At 43.4% G+C, this 19,246-nt stretch overlaps 1 protein-coding gene across 2 annotated transcripts in view; it reads right to left on the bottom strand.

The window, feature by feature from the left end:
- lamc1 (laminin, gamma 1) overlaps positions 1 to 19,246 on the bottom strand; it is a 73,968-nt gene that overhangs the window by 17,952 nt on the left and 36,770 nt on the right. For both annotated transcript variants that reach the window (XM_079530430.1, XM_079530429.1), the window contains exons 2-4: positions 7,883 to 8,187; positions 3,397 to 3,527; positions 608 to 774 (exon numbers count right to left, since the gene is read on the bottom strand). In XM_079530430.1, coding sequence (XP_079386556.1) covers positions 608 to 774; positions 3,397 to 3,527; positions 7,883 to 8,187 — 603 coding nt within the window. The remainder of the gene's footprint in view (positions 1 to 607; positions 775 to 3,396; positions 3,528 to 7,882; positions 8,188 to 19,246) is intronic.

Here is a 19,246-nt window from a genome sequence, read left to right as displayed (position 1 = left end):
TTGCCAGGATTTTTTTTTTCAAATGCATGTTTGATAAAGCCAGTGTTCTCCAGGATCAGCGACTATATACACGCTCCAACTATTTCATGTTGTTTATTTGACCGATCCGGATACATTTGTATCACGCAACAGTAAACTGATCTTACATCAGTTTATATTGTGCAACGGTGTAAACTATATCTCACACTGACAGATATTTCAAAATCACATTCTTTCCACTGATATGTCTTCAACTGCCGCAGTTTTTCCCTCTATCAATCTGTCTCCATCTCTCTCAAGAGAAAGAGAGATATGGGGATTGTGCAGTTGTGTTGTGTAGCGTAGTTGTGTATCATTACATTGGTTAAGGTAGTGTATAGTTTTGTAGTTGTGCTTTCATTAGTGTTGCGTCATTCATTTCAAATCCTGTTAGCAACATCTAAAATAACAGATGCTTTCCCGGTTTTAAACGGCATAACAACGTCTCTAGGCTTTCCCGGTCTTATTGGTTAGACATTCGTTAGGGTTGTCTGCAGTGGCTGGATGTGTGTGTGAATGGAATGCACAATCTAAAGCTGTAAAGCGCTATAAAAATACACCATTTACAGCTATTGAATTGTATACGTACGTAAGCATTCGTTGGGGTTCTCAGCGGTGGCTCTCCTCCATGGTCGGTCGTTGTAAAATGGTTGACAGCGGCTGCAGTCGTCTCCCTCCGTGTTGTGTTTACAGTTACACTTCTTTACATGACCCTCGTTCTTCACACACTCACTGGCATGGCCGTTACACTTACACCTATGTGCGCGCGCACACACACACACACACACACACACACACACACACACACACACACACACACACACACACACACACACACACACACACACACACACACACACACACACACACACACACACACACACACACACACACACACACACACACACACACACACACACATCAGGCTAGGATGAGCATTGAGGTAAAGTAGGGTTGCATAACATAATTACCATCTCTTTTAGGGAGAAACCTCAAATCTTACTAGTCCAACTTTTTATGTTTTTTCATCGTATGACAGTGTCTCCCAAAATTTGTGAAAATAGCCGATCTATGCAACACTTTGTGAGCTTCTCATTGCTCTTATTTTTGGGGAAAAATGTTAATGTGATACTGACAGTGGTGAAGAAGGTGAAGTGTGTGAATCAATGGTAAACATTGAATCAATTCAAATTAATTGGATCATTGACAGGTTCATTTTTAATTTCCTGAAACGTAGTACATTGTACTAAGTTGTACTGGTCAGCTCCCAGTACAACAGGATTAGACTCACTGTGGTTGTACTGGTCAGGTACCAATACAACAGTATTAGACTGTGGTTGTACTGGTCAACTCCCAGTGCAACAATAACAGACTGTGGTTGTACTGGTCAGCTCCCAGTACAACAGCATTAGACTGTGGTTGTACTGGTCAGCTCCCAGTATAACAGTATTAGACTGTGGTTGTACTGGTCAGCTCCCAGTACAACAGCATTAGACTGTGGTTGTACTGGTCAGCTCCCAGTACAACAGCATTAGACTGTGGTTGTACTGGTCAGCTCCCAGTACAACAGGATTAGACTCACTGTGGTTGTACTAGTCAGGTACCAATACAACAGTATTAGACTGTGGTTGTACTGGTCAGGTACCAATACAACAGTATTAGACTGTGGTTGTACTGGTCAACTCCCAGTGCAACAATAACAGACTGTGGTTGTACTGGTCAGCTCCCAGTACAACAGCATTAGACTGTGGTTGTACTGGTCAGCTCCCAGTATTAGACTGTGGTTGTACTGGTCAGCTCCCAGTACAACAGGATTAGACTCACTGTGGTTGTACTTGTCTGCTCCCAGTGCAACAATAACAGACTGTGGTTGTACTGGTCAGCTCCCAGTACAACAGTATTAGACTGTGGTTGTACTGGTCAGCTCCCAGTATAACAGTATTAGACTGTGGTTGTACTGGTCAGCTCCCAGTATAACAGTATTAGACTGTGGTTGTACTGGTCAGCTCCCAGTACAACAGTATTAGACTGTGGTTGTACTGGTCAGCTCCCAGTATAACAGTATTAGACTGTGGTTGTACTGGTCAGCTCCCAGTATAACAGTATTAGACTGTGGTTGTACTGGTTAGCTTCCAGTGACCAGTAAGCAGCCTGCGTTTCCTGCCGGATGGTAATAAATTGTTGATGCCCCCTTCTGTGACGCACATGGAACTGCTTCACCCTTAGTCATGCGTCACATTCCAGGAGGATAGCACTGCCCGTCTTTCCTCTGTGGTAGAAAAATAGTGCTTGAAGTTGGCACTGCGGGGAGGGATATCATTTACAATTCTGTCCCTATTGGTAGTGGTACATTACTCAAATGGCGCCGAGTCGGCTCTAGCTGAGTTCACAACGTTCGGCATGGCGGCTCGCTCTGCAGTGCCTCTCGTTGCTCATGTCTGCGACTGATAGACAGCGCGCCTCCGTCGTTGTAACAGTTATTTCCTAAATACTGCTGTAGTCTGTTCTCACCAAGTGGGCCGAGTGGTCCGCCTCGCTGGAGTGACAAAAACTATACCTAAAATTAACCTTAATCCCAATAAAATAATTTGTGACACATTTTAGATAAATAAGCAGTGTAGGGAGAGGGATTCGATCCCGAGGCGCTAGGAATGTAAAGTCTATCGCTTAACGCTTCAAGCCACGGGGGCATCTGGTATTGTAGGCCATTTGGGGTGTTATTTAACGTGGTTTGCTCATGTGAGAGGCAGTTCCGTGTGCGTCACAGACGGGGGCGTCGCCAAGTTACTGCGATCCGGTGGGAAAGGCTAGTTCGGGTTAAGCAGAACAGTAACAGACTGTGGTTGTACTGGTCCTCCGGAGTGAACCCTGAACCCTCTCAGGGGAAGTCTAACAGCTGGGAGGCGTGGGGGGGGTAACTCTGACAGGAATGTTAGGAATGTAGGCCTGTAATGGAAATCTGCTCCATGTTAGAGAGAGGGGAGAGAGAGAGAGAGAGAGAGAGAGAGAGAGAGAGAGAGGCTGCAACAATCAATTATCTTTTTAGTGAATATTCTATGAATGAAGTCTTTTGAGGGATTATTTGTGAGTGGGTAAAAAGTAATAGATCTTTCATAATCAACTAATTGATTAGTCTGATTAAACACGTTTAAGCCCCCATTTTATACATTGTCGTACAAACTAAATACATAAAATAAAACAAGATCTACAATGTGTCGCATTGAGATAAGATCTGCATTTTTTTTTATACCTATTTAAACCTATATAATGATCAATGAAATCGATTCACTTGATCAACTGTTGCACCCCCAAGAGAGAAATAGAGGGGAGAGAGAGACAGTCAGACAACACAGTGGTTCCAGTAGGGGCGTGTCTCACCTCCCTCCCACAGCAAAGTCAGAGATAGCGTAGTAGTAGGACTGGAGGACCTTGGGATCGTTGAAGACCTCGTCTCCAAACGTGTTCAGTCTGTTCAGAGTCACCCTGATGTCCGTGGCTGTCACCCATTCCTGAAAAACACACACACACAGTATTATTAAGTAAGACACGGGAAGCGAACAAAGCTGTTGTGGCAGTCTGACACAGACAAGCTAGGCCGGCTTCTATAGTAATTGCTCACTTCGTTGTTCGTTCGCAATCACTTCGTTCGCAATTATACTTAATACTACTATTTTAGGACATTGATTTTATGAATGCCATTTGTCCCTAAATCAGGGGTCTAATCGCAATTATTTGCGACCGAGGATCATTCATTTTCCGTTAGGATTTTAGGCTTGGTAAAGAAAGGTTTAAATGACCTGGCTTCAACTGCCATGGTCTATCTCTCTGCTTGTAGATCAGTTTGAAAATGTATGAACATTTTTCAACATGGATTCGATTATGACAATTGTGCAAAATAATTGTCACCTCAAATTATTCAGTGATTACGGATTATGTGCACCTGTCTGTCTTAATGTGACAGGCCTAGAGTCTGTTGTCCTGGGCACTCAGCTCCCCAAAATAACGACTCCCCAAAATAATCACATTTGAACAAGGAACCCAGGGGAGTTCCGGTGAAGTCATGACTGAGGCAGAGGAACCCCCCCACCCTGACAAGCACTTGGCATTGTAGGAGTTGAGGCATTACATTTAGTTTGACTCGGTTCCACTGAAAATATTGTTGGAGGCGTTGTGATCTTGTAGATTGGTTATTTTCACAATTATTGCCTCTTTCTTGGGTAATTTGACAACTTGGCCAGTGTTGACATTTTTTATAGTAAAATGTGTTTACTGTATTTGTTTCCCCCCCTCTTTTTTCTATTTTAGTGGTTTTTAAAAGGCCTTAAAAGTCCTTAAATGTGCCTATACTGTACGTTGGTTTGTTTACTGTTGAGTGAGAAAACAATGTTGCACATCAAGCTAATCAGCTACCGGCCCACAGTTTGAGAACCACTGCTCCAAACAACAAACTTAATGTTTTGGCTTATAGTAGATAAATATAAAAATACAAATACAATATTTTTTTACTACCAGCCAGGCAGGGTCCAGGATATGCCTGATAATCTGCCCTGACATATGTATAGCAGCCGCCTGTCAAGAGTAACACATAGCTGTTACTGTAACGGTGATATCAGAGTTAGGCCCGTCACAATTATTACATAATGGCCTAATCACAAATATCTGACAATCACAATCATTTTTGCATTATCGTCATAATCGTTTCCAGGTTGAAAAAAATGTTAATTTTCATATTTTCAAACATTTTCGAAGAATAGCAGAAATAGCGGCAAGCTCACACGTTCACAAGGTGTCACGATGCAAAGTGTTGTGAGCTGCCTTGTAGACTGCCTATTTTCACTAGTTTGGGTCCCGGGAAGACATCACATCACAAAAGGGTTTGGGAACGAAATCTTCTCATCTCAAAGATTAGACCATTCCTCACCCAGGTGTCTGACCAGGTCCTTATCCAAGCCACAGACAGACACAGACATACATACAGACAGACAGAATGCCAGAGAGCATCAACCCAGCCATCCCAGGCCGTGTGACGCTGGTTTGGGGTCAGAGGTATAAATAGCAGTGTTCCAACTAGTCAAATAAGGCAGCATGGGGCCGCAGGGGCTAAAAGTGTTCGTTTGGGAGAGAGAAGAGTCACAACACACACATCCCACTGACTGACTGACTGACTGACTGACTGACTGACTGCTGGCAAACCCCATGCGTTGAGCGGAGTCCCTCAGGACTCCATACTAGTCTATTGTAGTTTCTGTTTTCTCTCTACATTAAACATCTTCACTGAAAAAGCGTTCTAACCTTGTAGATCGGCTAATCGAATGGTTTTTCCCCTAATTCCGAATGCTGGGGTTCACTTCAAAGTGGTGAAAGACACAACACTAATTCTCGCACAATGAAAAGCCTAAATATTAGCATTTAAAGGTTCACTACACCTCATCAGACTGACAGGGGTAACTGCAAAGGTAACACCTGGGATTTGAACCCGGGCCTTCCACGTCAAATATCTACCACTCGGGCAAGACGGAACGTTCGTTTGTCCAGCAAAGATATTGGGCTCATGAGCTTCAGGCAGTACCAAGTGACAACCAGTAGCTGTCCTACCATTTAGACACATGTCTCAAAGGAAGAGTAGGGAGACCAGTAACCTCCAACAACTGCACATCATGTTCTCTGTATAATGTTCCATTACTACCTCGCGCTACCTCGTCTGATCTCTCTTTAGAAGCGTTACATTAGGTCAGAACATCGGCGTTCTGATCAAAACCATGGACAGCGCTGTAGATTAAGAGATATGTTTTGCTGGCCCTTAAAACAAGTGAATAATAATAATAATAATAAACTTTATTTATATAGCACCTTTCATGTTATAAAATGCAAAGCAAAGTGCTTTACAGGGCAGAAGAAGATAAAAACACAAACGTAAAATAACAGTTAAGCAAGCAAAAACACAGTAGCCTTAAGACAATAAAAAACAATAGCAAAGAGCATAAAACTACAATAAAGCAATAGCAAAGATTTAAAAAAAAAAACCTAAAACAAAACAAACGGCAGTAAAACAGGCAAGGCAGTAAGAGCAAACGGGTTTAAAAACTCAACTAAAGGCAAAAGTAAAGAGGTGGGTCTTGAGCTGTGCTTTGAATATGGCTACGGAGGGTGCCTGTCTAAGCTGTAAGGGGAGTTTATTCCAGGCTGTTGGCCCATAGAAGCAGAAAGCTGCCTCACCGTGTCTTTTAGTTGCCATCCCTTTAGGCACCTCAAGCAGGCCAGCAGTGGCGGACCTGAGAGGGCGGCCTGGGACATAACTAGGTAGACAGTCGAGGAGGTAAGAGGGTGCAAGACCATTTAAAGCTTTATAAACCAATAAAATAATTTTTAAAATCAATCCTAAAAACTACTGGAAGTCAATGTAGTGAGGCTAAAACTGGGGTAATGTGTTCTCTCATCTTCGTAATGTGTTCTCTCATCTTCAACCAAAGAGTTGCCTAGCAACGGGAGGTGGCAAAAAGTGGATTACAGCGAACCCGTTTCATATCACCAAGGCACATCCCGGTTTTAATTGAGAAGACGTGTACATGTATACACGTCCTTAGCACAATAAGTGTTAAGTGGTGTGATTTTACTGACAAACTCAGTCAGTTCTTCAGAAATGTCACAACTATCAATAAATGAAGCAGGTGTTCATGAAAGGTCAGGATGTCTTCGCACATCTAAAACTGGACTCGGCATTAACAGTTAAAGCCGTGCGACTGGTTTATTACACTGACCAACCCACTGGGGAAAGCAATGAACATAAAACATAACTCAGTTTTCATGAGTTCTGGAAACTCCTGCCAACACCACGATAATATCAGAGAGAGGGAGAGAGAGTGGTTCACGGAGAGGGAGAAACAGAGAGGACGGAAGGGGGGAGAGAGGTGGTGGAAACTGGAAAGTGTAAAAAGAGAGAGATGATAGAGAGGATGACAAGAACAGTTGGAACAGAGAAAGAGAGAGAGAGATAGTCCATAGCAAAGTGGTCCAGCTGTTGCAGCAGACGTGTGTGTGTGTGTGTGTGTGTGTGTGTGTGTGTGTGTGTGTGTGTGTGTGTGTGTGTGTGTGTGTGTGTGTGTGTGTGTGTGTGTGTGTGAGTGAGAGAGAGAGAGAGAGAGTCAGTGGTGTAGTGGGAAATCTGGGGGCGTTACCAAGCAACATGTTGCAACACTTGGTAGACTCACACTGACCAGCTGCAGTATGATCTCCTCTCCTCCCTCCTTCTTTCCTCTGTCCTTTTCTCCCTTCTCTCCTCCCATTTCCTTCCTTTCCTATGCTTTACAACCTTCCCCCAGTTTCCAAACACACAGAGATTACCTTCAATACAAATAAATTGTCCACTGTCCAGCGAGGAAATGAGAATATAATCCAATAACATCAGCCCTGCAAAAACACCTCTGTGTACGTGCGTGCGATGGAGAAGACCTGTACCTGCTGCTACTTTCTTTAATCTATACACCTGATGCTAAACTATGTTCCTAAAAAAGGACATGCACACACCTGCACACAATGCTAATGTTCTAAATATCATGTACAGACCTCCTGATCTACACTGTGGAACGCGCTACCTTTGGCTTTAAAAAATGCTGAGTCAGTCGACTGTTTTAAGTTGTTGCCTTGTTTAAGTGAAAAATGTAATAATTTTATGCTCTCAAGAGCTAGATTATCATTAAACATCTGCATTACTTATTACTTATTGTGATATTGTTTTGGGTCTGAGAGGCTAAATCTCATCAAATGGTGGTCCTTGGCTCGAATGCCGAATAAAACAAATGGGACTTGATATGAAAAAGGGCTGAAAACCTCTGTTCTAAATTAATGAATTGTCATGCATTCTTACCTGTAGAACCGGACTGTTGTCAAAGTTGTAGGCGCTGGGCCTGCCCTCCAGGGTGGAGAAGGCCACGTTGCCGCCGGTCAGAGGAGAGATGTCGCTGAACTCGTCCGTGCACAGAGCCTGCATCTCGTCCTCGCCGGTCCGGATGAAGCCTCGGTTCTGCTTCTGGTAGGTCTTCTCACAGGAGCCGCTGTAGTACTGGTAGGGAACCCAGGGAGCGTCCTCGCTGGTCCGCTTGTAGATGGCAAAGCTCTCCGGGCGGCTGGTGTGGAACTTGAGGCGAACGTACGTGATGTCGAAGGCCTTACCTGCAGAACATAATGAGAAATATTGAGCACACAATGAACGACTACACATTTCAAATGATGCCCATTTAGACTTGAGGACGATTCTAAAAACGCCTTCTAAATCCTTAACTAAGTTTTCTGAAAATCTTAAAATTCTTATGAACAATTAAAAAGAAAACTAATTCTGTTGCTACATGTATAGGAACAACTGATGAGACAGAGGTAGCTCCCGGATTGAAAGGTATAACGACGTATAGGTTGCAACAGGTCTAAATGGGTTAAGAATCAGATCCTAAAGGGTAATTTATGCTTAGAAGTATGCCAGTGTTGTGTGCTGAAGATAACTACAAGCTCACAGTGCGTGTCATGGAGTCCTTCTAGCTGTTGTGTTAATAAATTGAACTTTTGAACAAGCTCAAGCCACAGTGAGTCAAGACAACAACAGACATCAACTTGGTTAATGGTTACACATCAACGCAGAAGGGCAGTAGGCTAATGATATGTTCATTTATTAACAGACGGTGTTGCTTACCGAAAACAGATTATGTACAAGATCACAATATGTCGTGATTCTTGTAGATTTCTGGGGAGCAACACCATTGGATTCACTTGTGGGGAGGGGTGCCAAGCAGTAAGGAACGCATAGCGCCAAACGCAATAGCAAAAACCTTTGAAAGCTTGCCCAGAAAACACTGATTTAATCTGCAGTCTTCATCGTCACAAAAAGCTATTTTCAGCTTCACATTCAAACATAAATATTATTAAACAAAATATTGGCCGAAACCGAAATATTATATTGATAATGGTCCGATAGCGATGCATTATTAAGGCCGATACCTACAGTATATGATAAGAGATTCATTGTGCATCTTTAATACGTGATGGTAGCAGACCAGTAATGTAATCATAGGAACAATGTTATGGAATGAATATGGTAGTAGGATAGGATTCCAGGCTCTGTGAGGTCTCATGTTATGTTAAACATATTTGTCATGTCTGAGCAAGTTGGTGTGTTGTACAGAACCCTGACAGAATCGACACCGTGACACCATCTCTCCACAGGGTGGGGGTATGGGTGGGGTGGGGGGTGGGGGTGTTTGTACTGGCTTGGAATTCGCTGTGTAAACAAGGTGCTGCTAAAACAAGAGGCCCAGACATGGATCCATGCCCAATGCAAATATAGGTGAAGTCATGTTGATGTGTGCGTGTCATACAGGAAACAATGACACACACTCTGCAGCTCTGCGTGTGTGCACACTTCTATTTCTATACTTGTATAGTATTAATTTCCTTAAGCTTAGTTAAGCTCACAATTAGGAAAAGATTCAGGTTGAGGTTAGGTGTGTTAGGGTCATGTCTGATTTATGCACTAGTTGTGCTCCACCATCACTGACATACAATAAACAGCTAGCTACACTTGTGAGCTTGCCATCTTTAACACGTAAAAAAGTATAATTCACGGCACGCTTTAAGGTTCAGGATTAAAAATGGCGACAGAAGAATAAATAGAACGGTGCAGTTCCTTGGAGACACTGGCTATGGATTGGTTGCCTCCAGTCTCACAGAGTCTGCAAGGACCCTTCACACAAAAAGGGGGGGCTTAAATTTGGGGGAAACGTTCAAAATTGCCTTTGTCATATGCTGGTGTGCAAGTTCAGATCAATTGGTCAAGCCACTGAGGAGGTGTGTGTGTGTGTGTGTGTGTGTGTGTGTGTGTGTGTGTGTGTGTGTGTGTGTGTGTGTGTGACTGTGTTAATATCAAACGGTATGTTTTATCTTTACAGCTGGGTGTGAACCCTGTTTGTAAAGAATTATAAAGATGGCGATCGTCCAACTGAGTTGAACTGACATGGATTATAATCTCTTTCAAAGTACAAGTTCTAAGAAAAGACTGAACTAATAAAACATGGTATGAAATTGGAAATTAACTTCTCGTCAAACAAACATCTTTGCACCTCTCATCTTTAACCAATGCTCATATTCTCAAGTACAAAAATATGGTCAGCATTGGTCACGGATATTAATTTGTCCATTTTTTATTTTAATAAAATAATCGATTTTCAAATACACCTAAAATAGCTGATTTACAAGCTCTTAGATGAGCACCAAAGTTGATTTTGGTGTCAAGGGGAAAAAGGAGCGGAGCTAGTATGAAGCCCTGGGGAACTGGGGTCAGTGAAGTATATAGGGTTTAAGTGGTTAAGAGACTGCAGCATTGGGGTCATTTTTCAGGCCGGAAGCTTCCAGCCTTGTGAGATCAAAGCTCCGACACACAGAGCTGTGTGAAGAGAGGGGACAGAGTCTGTCATTCACATCTCATCTGAGCACGTGCACATGCACGTGACGCACACACACACCACATGCACGCAAAAATACGTTTACATTGCTGTACCTTTGAGGACCACCATTTTTAACCCCAAGGCTAAAGCGAAAATAGCAGCTCTACAAGCTCACAATGCGTGACCCTTTGTGAGTATAACCTAACCTCTGAATGTCTAATCCTAACTTTCCCAATTGGAAGCCTAACACTAAAACCCTTTTAACCCTATAACATCATTTTTTCTTATGAGGACCTACAATGTCCACTTCACACACACACACACACACACACACACACACACACACACACACACACACACACACACACACACACACACACACACACACACACACACACACACACACACACACACACACACACACACACACACACACACACACACACACACACACACACACACACACACACACACACACACACACACACACACACACACACACACACACACACACACACACACACAATATGAGGTTTGCAACCGACAGAGACAATGTACTGGTTCCATTACCATTGTGTCATGTTAGCACAGTTGACACAATGCCATCCATCTGCTGCTGCAGAACACCAGCAGTCTACTGTTACAGTGCTGCAGGAAACCATTCAGTAATTTAACCAGTCTATTCAGTAGTTTTAACCAGTCTATTCCGTAGTTTTAACCAGTCTATTCCGTAGTTTTAACCAGTCTATTCCGTAATTGTTGAATGGACATCATGGTTCTCGGCCTGGTCCGTCCATCAGAATGCTCCCAAGGGGAATTCAGCGTCTTCTTTTAGAACAAATGCTTTATTGAGAAGCACAAGAATTTCACAGTTGGGAGCTGAGACAAAGAAAGACTAGTCTGTAGAGACTCTGTTCTGTGGAGGACACTGATATATCAAACATGTTCTCTATCCACAAGTGTCCTAGGACGCTTAATGGGGAGACGAGAGTGCGCAAATTATGGGCATCACTTCCGGTTGGTAGTCATTCATTCAATTCATTTGCATGATACCTGTCAGTCAACCGATTTAAATCAAAAAGCGTCAGACTGGTGATTCTATCAACAATGACAGCTGTCAGACAGCAGGCTAATTCATTGGGTTACAGGAGGATGCTCCTTACACATTACAAGTTTACACTTTACAGTGGATATTATGACAGGGAGTTTAGGGGTTTAGGCCATATGAGGTCGTTTGCAGAGTCAATATACTGGTTCCATTAACGTTGTGCCTTTAGCATGGTGGACAAAATGCACGTAAATGTCTGTAACAAATGTTTCACAAGTTTACACTGGGTATTCTAAGGACAGGGTGAAATTATTCATACAAAATTACCTCAAATAAAGAATAAGAATAGGAATGATAAATAACAGAAAATACGCATAAACTGTGCACATTGCACAAGAATGGTAGTGTGATATCAGTGTTATCACCGTTCTGCCAAATAATGGATCAAATATCCTATATAAATAAATGGTGTGACAGTACTGTGTACCCAGTCTATTGTGCAACTTATCAAATAAAATAAAAAATCAAATGTACAAAAATGTATGAAAGAATGTAAGTGAGGAATGAAATAATGCATCTACATGTAACAAGAACAACTCCTGGTTCTAAGAGCTGTATGTTGTGTGGGATCTAAAACCTCTTGAATACATTAGCTAAAGATGACACTGTAGAGAATGAGATGACAGATTTCCAGCCAAGAATGCAACAGGATATTGACATAAATAGGAGCAATTCCCTAATGATGCACAGGAAAGACACACTGTGCTTGTCCTAGATGAAACCAGCACAAGGCAGCACATTGTCTAACAACTTATTTAACGTATTCATCCATCCATCCATCCATCCATTTTCAACTGCTTATCCGTAGTCGGGTTGTGGGGGCAACAGCTCCACCAGAGAGCTCCAGACTTCCCTTCCCACATAAATATTAGTAACTTCATTCCGGGGGATCCTGAGGCATTCCTGGCAGATTTTGGAAATATAATTCCTCTATCTCATCCTTGGTTTGCCCGGGGGTCTCCTTCCAGTGGGGCGTGCACTGAGGACCTCCCTAGGGACACTCGAGAGGCATCCTAACCAGATGCATCCTAACCAGATGAATAACGTATTCATCTGTAGTCTATTCTGTAAAAATAAGTCATGTTTTTAGTGACTCTTAAAGATGTTACAGTATATATTGTAGTTGTGGCTTTATGTCACATGGGGGGACCACATAAGAATTTAGAATCGTGGACCTCTTCTTGGAGGGCTTCCAAAGGTCACAGACAAGGTCAGAGAGAGAAGGATGAGGCTAGCAGAGCACAGTGTCAAGACACACGGAACTGGTAGCAAGCAAACGGACTCTGTAAGAGCCAGCCCAAGGCACAGCTAGGAGGAGGAGAAAGAGGTGCACTACCATACGTAGACACACTGCGGCATGAACAACACTGGACAGGAGAGAGCGGAGGGTGTCTTTGTCTAGATGCGATGCATTTGGGCAGGAAGAAAAGTATTTTCTACAAATATTTTAATCACGCTCATTCATAGAAGGTCTAATCTGCCGTGGTCCAGTTTAATTAAGTGAGTGTGGTTGAGGCAGGTCTAATCTGCCATTGTGAAGCTCTGAGCCCCTTCACACCCTGTCAGAGGGGCTTTCAAATGAAAAGAACACCTGCATACTTGAAATAGTATTGTATAGTCAGGTCCTATATAGTAGTAGAAGTGATAGTAGTAGAGGTAGCAGCAGCAGCAGTAGTGCTAGTTGTAGTAGTAGTAGTAGACGACTAGCAGTAATATTAAATAAACTGGGCCACAGAAACTTTTAGCGCAAGACCCAAAAGAGAAATACCTCCGTGGGGCACAAACTACTGTAGTGAAAATAGCAGATCTACAAGCTCACAATATGTCGCTATGTGACGCATTGTGAGCTTGTAGATCTGCTATTTTCTAGAAGCCCTAGTAGTAGTAGAAAATCTAGAAGCCCTAGTAGTAGTAGATAGTTGTAATAAATAGTGATAGATGGATGGTTGTACTAAGAGTAGTAGTAGTAAAATAGCAGTGAAGACACTAGTGTGAGGAGGGGGAGGGGAAGTCAGACAGGACTGGATGGAATGTGCTTCCTCTGGGCTGGTTGACACAGAGAGAGAAAGACATAGGGAGGTAGAGAGGGAGGGAGGGAGAGATGGAGAGAGGGGTGGGGGAGAGGAGACAGCCAGGCCATGTCAAGACAGGAGTGTGTGTTCGGGAGTTTTTTTCCTGTGAGATGTAGGAGGTGGGAGGTCAAGGTCATCCAGTTGAGATGAATGAATTGAAGTCAATTTACGCACAAACTGAACGTCTAAAACGTACAGCAGGAGCTTAAGAACTGCACATGACCGTCTGTACTGTACACGTCAACATACTACAACATACAGTAAATGAAGCATTTATATAATGCCTTTAAGAATCTACAAGATCTACAGGCTATTTTCAAATGTATAGTTGTATACAGGGGTTAAAGTGATTTAAACTTATTTGCTGGAGAACCCCCTCAAGGACCCCATTGAGAACCACTGAATTATGGAACCAATGGTGTGTATGCCTGAGCATCAGACAGCACTATGTTGTGTCCTGTCATTACAGCAGTTCTCTCACACACTCACACACACACACGCACACGCACATGCGCGCACGCACGCACGACAACATGCCCCAGCTCGTCCCAAACCTCACAGGAACACAGTTATTCAAACAACGGGACGAACAGTTTTCCACAACTAGATCTCGACCCCAGGCCCAGGACACATTCAGGTCTGATCGATGCAGTTCCTAGTTCTGTAGTCCTGATTGCCACCGATAGGCAATGTTTGGACCCATATTTGGAAAAAATAAGTGGAACATTTTCAGATAATTTAGAAAAACTTAAATTTGATTTAAGTTTCTAATTGAGACATGTTTAAGTTATAAGTAAAAAAACTAAATTGTCTTTGATAAGTGCAAAATCAAACTTTATATGAGCCCTATCAAAGTATTTAAAAAATAGCCGACATATAGCTCACACCGGTCCACGTTGTGTGCTTGTAGATCAGCTACTGCTGATCTACAGTATCTATGGGCCTGGCTCTATACACAACACAATAAAAAGTGCACTGCATTCCACGGTGATCAACAGGAGGTCTCTACTGGGTTCAGAACGGCCGCAAATAGTCATGTTTACTGCTAAATCATTGGACCCGAAAGATCTGGCACCAGTCAGGCTTTGAATAAAACACAGAAAAAAACCCAGCTTGACAGGTTGTGAACTTGTAGATCAGCTATGTCTGGTGCATGACGACACGAACTTGTAGATCAGCTATGTCTGATGCATGACGACGCGAACTTGTAGATCAGCTATGTCTGGTGCATGACGACGCGAACTTGTAGATCAGCTATGTCTGGTGCATGACGACGCGAACTTGTAGATCAGCTATGTCTGGTGCATGACGACGCAAACTTGTAGATCAGCTATGGCTGGTGCATGACGACACGAACTTGTAGATCAGCTATGTCTGGTGCATGACGACGCGAACTTGTAGATCAGCTATGTCTGGTGCATGACGACGCAAACTTGTAGATCAGCTATGTCTGGTGCATGACGACGCAAACTTGTAGATCAGAAATGTCTGGTGCATGACGACGCAAACTTGTAGATCAGCTAGGTCTGGTGCATGACGACGCAAACTTGTAGAACAGCTATGTCTGGTGCATGACGACGCAAACTTGTAGATCAGCTATGTCTGGTGCATGACGACACAAACTTGTAGATCAGCTATGTCTGGTGCATGACGACACAAACTTGTAGATCAGCTAGGTCTGGTGCATGACGACGCAAACTTGTAGATCAGCTATGTCTGGTGCATGACGACGCAAACTTGTAGATCAGCTATGTCTGGTGCATGACGACACAAACTTGTAGATCAGCTATGTCTGGTGCATGACGACGCAAACTTGTAGAACAGCTATGTCTGGTGCATGACGACGCGCAACCAAGTATAAATCAGGCCATAGACATTTTGGGACCGCGCCGTCGTCACGTGAAGTTTCTTGACAAGGCCGGCTGCCTGGCTCTGATGGGGATTAATAAACAGATGTTCATTTTCCTAGAGGATGAAGTCATCGTCTGTGGTAAACGAAGGGCGATAATGTGTCTCCACCGCCTGTCCTGTCCTGTCTGTCTGTCTGTCCTGCCAAATCTGACCCAGCCTTCATTAACCTAGGCTTAATTTACACTCTATAGCTGCAATGGTTCATGTTCAAGTACGACCCTTTGCTAGAGGTTTGGGGTAGAGAGGGCATCTGCTGATCAGAAGGTCACCGGTTCACATCCCGGCCCCGGTCTATTTGCCTGAGCATGTGCCTGAGCAAGACACTTAACCCCTGACTGCTGTGCCCCCGAGTGCTCATCATGACCGTCTAAGCCTTAGACTCTAAGGCTTAAGCCAACAACTTCCCAAAAACTGGGTTGGGAGTCTTGGGACCCATTTGTGGATCGTGGAAACCATTTTTTGTAAAAACTAATTCTAAACTAATTCAATTATTTATTTATTTATTTCCAGTACTTTCATGATTTCATACGACGCGTTGTGAGTTTCTAGATCTGCCATTTTCACTAGTTTGGGTCCCGGGGAGAGGAGAGCTGAAATACCACTAGTTTGGGTCCCGGGGAGAGGAGAGCTGAAATACCACTAGTTTGGGTCCCGGGGAGAGGAGAGCTGAAATACCTACTAGTTTGGGTCCCGGGGAGAGGAGAGCTGAAATACCTACTAGTTTGGGTCCCGGGGAGAGGAGAGCTGAAATACCACTAGTTTGGGTACCGGGGAGAGGAGAGCTGAAATACCACTAGTTTGGGTCCCGGGGAGAGGAGAGCTGAAATACCTACTAGTTTGGGTCCCGGGGAGAGGAGAGCTGAAATACCTACTAGTTTGGGTCCCGGGGAGAGGAGAGCTGAAATACCTACTAGTTTGGGTCCCGGGGAGAGGAGAGCTGAAATACCTACTAGTTTGGGTCCCGGGGAGAGGAGAGCTGAAATACCTACTAGTTTGGGTCCCGGGGAGAGGAGAGCTGAAATACCTTTGAATTTCCTCCTGATTAACAATGGTCTCCCTCCCTTTCCATTAACAAACTGATTTAACTCAAATGAGGACAAAGCAGGACAAACGAACCCTGGGGGGGCGACAAACGGACACATCTAAGACAACTGTTCTTGACATTCTCACACTATGAGAAATTATCATAGTGTGAGAATGTCAAGAATCCAACATTCTCATTGAGAATGTTGGATTCAAGGAAAACTGTGCATCTCTCTCTCTATACGTATGTGCCTCTGTCTCTCAGCTCATTGCAATGGGATGTTTGAACACAATGAACAGTTAAAGGGGCCGTGTCCACTCCACACACAAAGTGTTTGAGCTACCAGCATCTTTCAGTCATGCATTTCTATGGTAAAGACTGTGTCTCACTTCTGTGTTAAAGACACGCTGCCTGGGACGCTCCTCTTCCCAGTGCCCAGCATTGCATTTCAGCGCTCTCATCCATCGTCCAGCGTTTCTTTGGCTGAGTGCTCGGCCGGGCGCTTCAATTAGAAAACAGTTCAACTGTTGGAGAGGAGCGGCACTCATCATTTTGACTATGTTAGGTCTGAACGTTGCAGGCATCAGTTTCTTCTTTTGGGGGGCGGGGATATGTTTTTTATGTACTATGCATGAACTAATCAACATGAACAGATTTTTCATGACCAATTCAACTGTCTGATTAACCACTACAAGGTAAATTAATCAGTTATACTGACAATAGCTGATCTACAAGCTTACAAGTGTGTCAACCGATTACCCCCTGTGTCGGATCGGTGGTTAGACCGATACCGATATGACCCGATATGACAAATAAGGGCCGATCCGATACTTTTCCCGATACCGATACAGTATCGGGACATCTCTACTCACAACACAAGCTCACGTCGACCACTTGACCAAACTGACCCAGTAACAACAACCCAGAGTCAAAGTAGGCTTTTCAACAACTGCACTGACCTAGTGCTACAAGCAACAGCACAATCCTGGTGGCACACACATAGCTTATTTATTTACTGAACTCTCTGTACACAACGCTAGGTCAGTCGTCTCTCTGTGGTTCAAAAAGTGGGGTCCAGGGACCCTCTCTTGACAGGGTTCCAAATGGACCCCTACAGGTCTGATAACAAAAAAGAAATCTTCAGCGTGTCTTTGTTCCATTGTCATGCCAATAGAAGCCCACCGTACCGTCAGGCAGAGAAGCAGATAAGGATTGGTCTCATTTCCATCCATGGAGACGGAGTGTCAACAAACAAAGCTGATTGCTTCTCTAGGGCGTTGCACCGCACCACCTGAACACAGTCGCAGTATCTGTCTGCAGTCTGCAGACACTGATCAGAACACATGGTTCCATGGTGGAACCATGGTTCCATGGTTCCATGGTGGAAAGTAAATAAATACATTTACACATTTACATTTTTGTTTAATCATTTATACTTCTAAACTACATCTGAGACAAATACTGTACTTTGTACTACAATTATTTGACAGTTTGTTACTGTAGATTTAGATTTTGTTCGATCTAGCCGATCGATAAGCTGTTCCATCTACAAATCTTTGAGTACTTTTGTATTTGTGTACTTTAACTGACCAAACATTATAAAGACTCCTCTATTTAGTACTTCTACAATACATTGTGTTAGCTACTTTTACTCAAGTAAGGAATATGACTACCGTACTTCTACCAATGATCAAACGTCAGCCTTTATGCATGCAAAGCTTGAATGCACATGCTTATTTATTTAGACTGAACGTAACCTGTTTAGTCTGCTGTCATTGAAAACACAGGACGAGTTCAGACGTTTAAGAATACAGTGGAACCACAAGACCAAGCCGTATCTAAACAGCAATGAACTTAAACCCTCAACCATTTCAAAGCCAGGGTCCTTATTCTGTGGCAAAAATAGCAGATCTACAAGCTTGTAGATACACGGATTCCACGCCATTTTAGAATTTTCTTTTTAGGCTTCACCTATAACAAGAAATGCCCAAAACAGTGAGGCCAGGTCGAAAGTGGTTAAGCGACCCTGAAGGATCATGGAGGGGTTTCAAGGGGGTCCCCCAGCTAAGAGTACCACTTAAACCATATACATTGGCCATTTGAAAATAGCTGATCTACAAGCTCACAACGCGTTGCAATGGGACATGTTTGTGAGCTTGTAAATCAGTTATTTTCAAAAACAAATCTTGGAAGAAACGGGAGAAAGTTGTGAAACATTTTTACAACACACGTGTTGTTGAGATTTGTTTCAAATGTAAAGTGCGTTATAAATAAAGTGTAGTATTATGAGGGTCCATGACAAAATATTTTGAGATGGGGGTCTGCGGTCAAATACTACTAATAATAATAATAACTAATAATTTGGGAGTCCTTGACATGAACATTTTTAGTTTTGAAGTACAGGCCTGCGTCGGGGAGTGACAGGGGTTAGGGTAGGGGTTGGGGTTAGGGAATGTCCAGCTAGGGACGGCAGGCCGGTCCAATTAAATTTCCTCCCATGACATCATCACATTCTTCCACGGAGAAATGAACAATGACCGCTTTGACTTTTAACGTGTGGGCATGACCGCTCGCTCTCTCCCTTTCTCTCACCCCCCATCCCTCCCTCCCTCTCTCCACATTTGTCCCCCCATAATAGTCTCTTCCATCTGCAGAGGAGATATGTAAAACATCTGCAACACACACA

Source organism: Electrona antarctica (genome assembly GCF_951216825.1).
Source record: "Electrona antarctica genome assembly, chromosome: 19".
In the NCBI taxonomy this organism is placed as follows: Eukaryota; Metazoa; Chordata; class Actinopteri; order Myctophiformes; family Myctophidae; genus Electrona; species Electrona antarctica.
The sequence above is the reverse complement of the archived record's forward strand: the minus strand, read 5'-3'. Positions and strand labels throughout refer to the sequence as shown.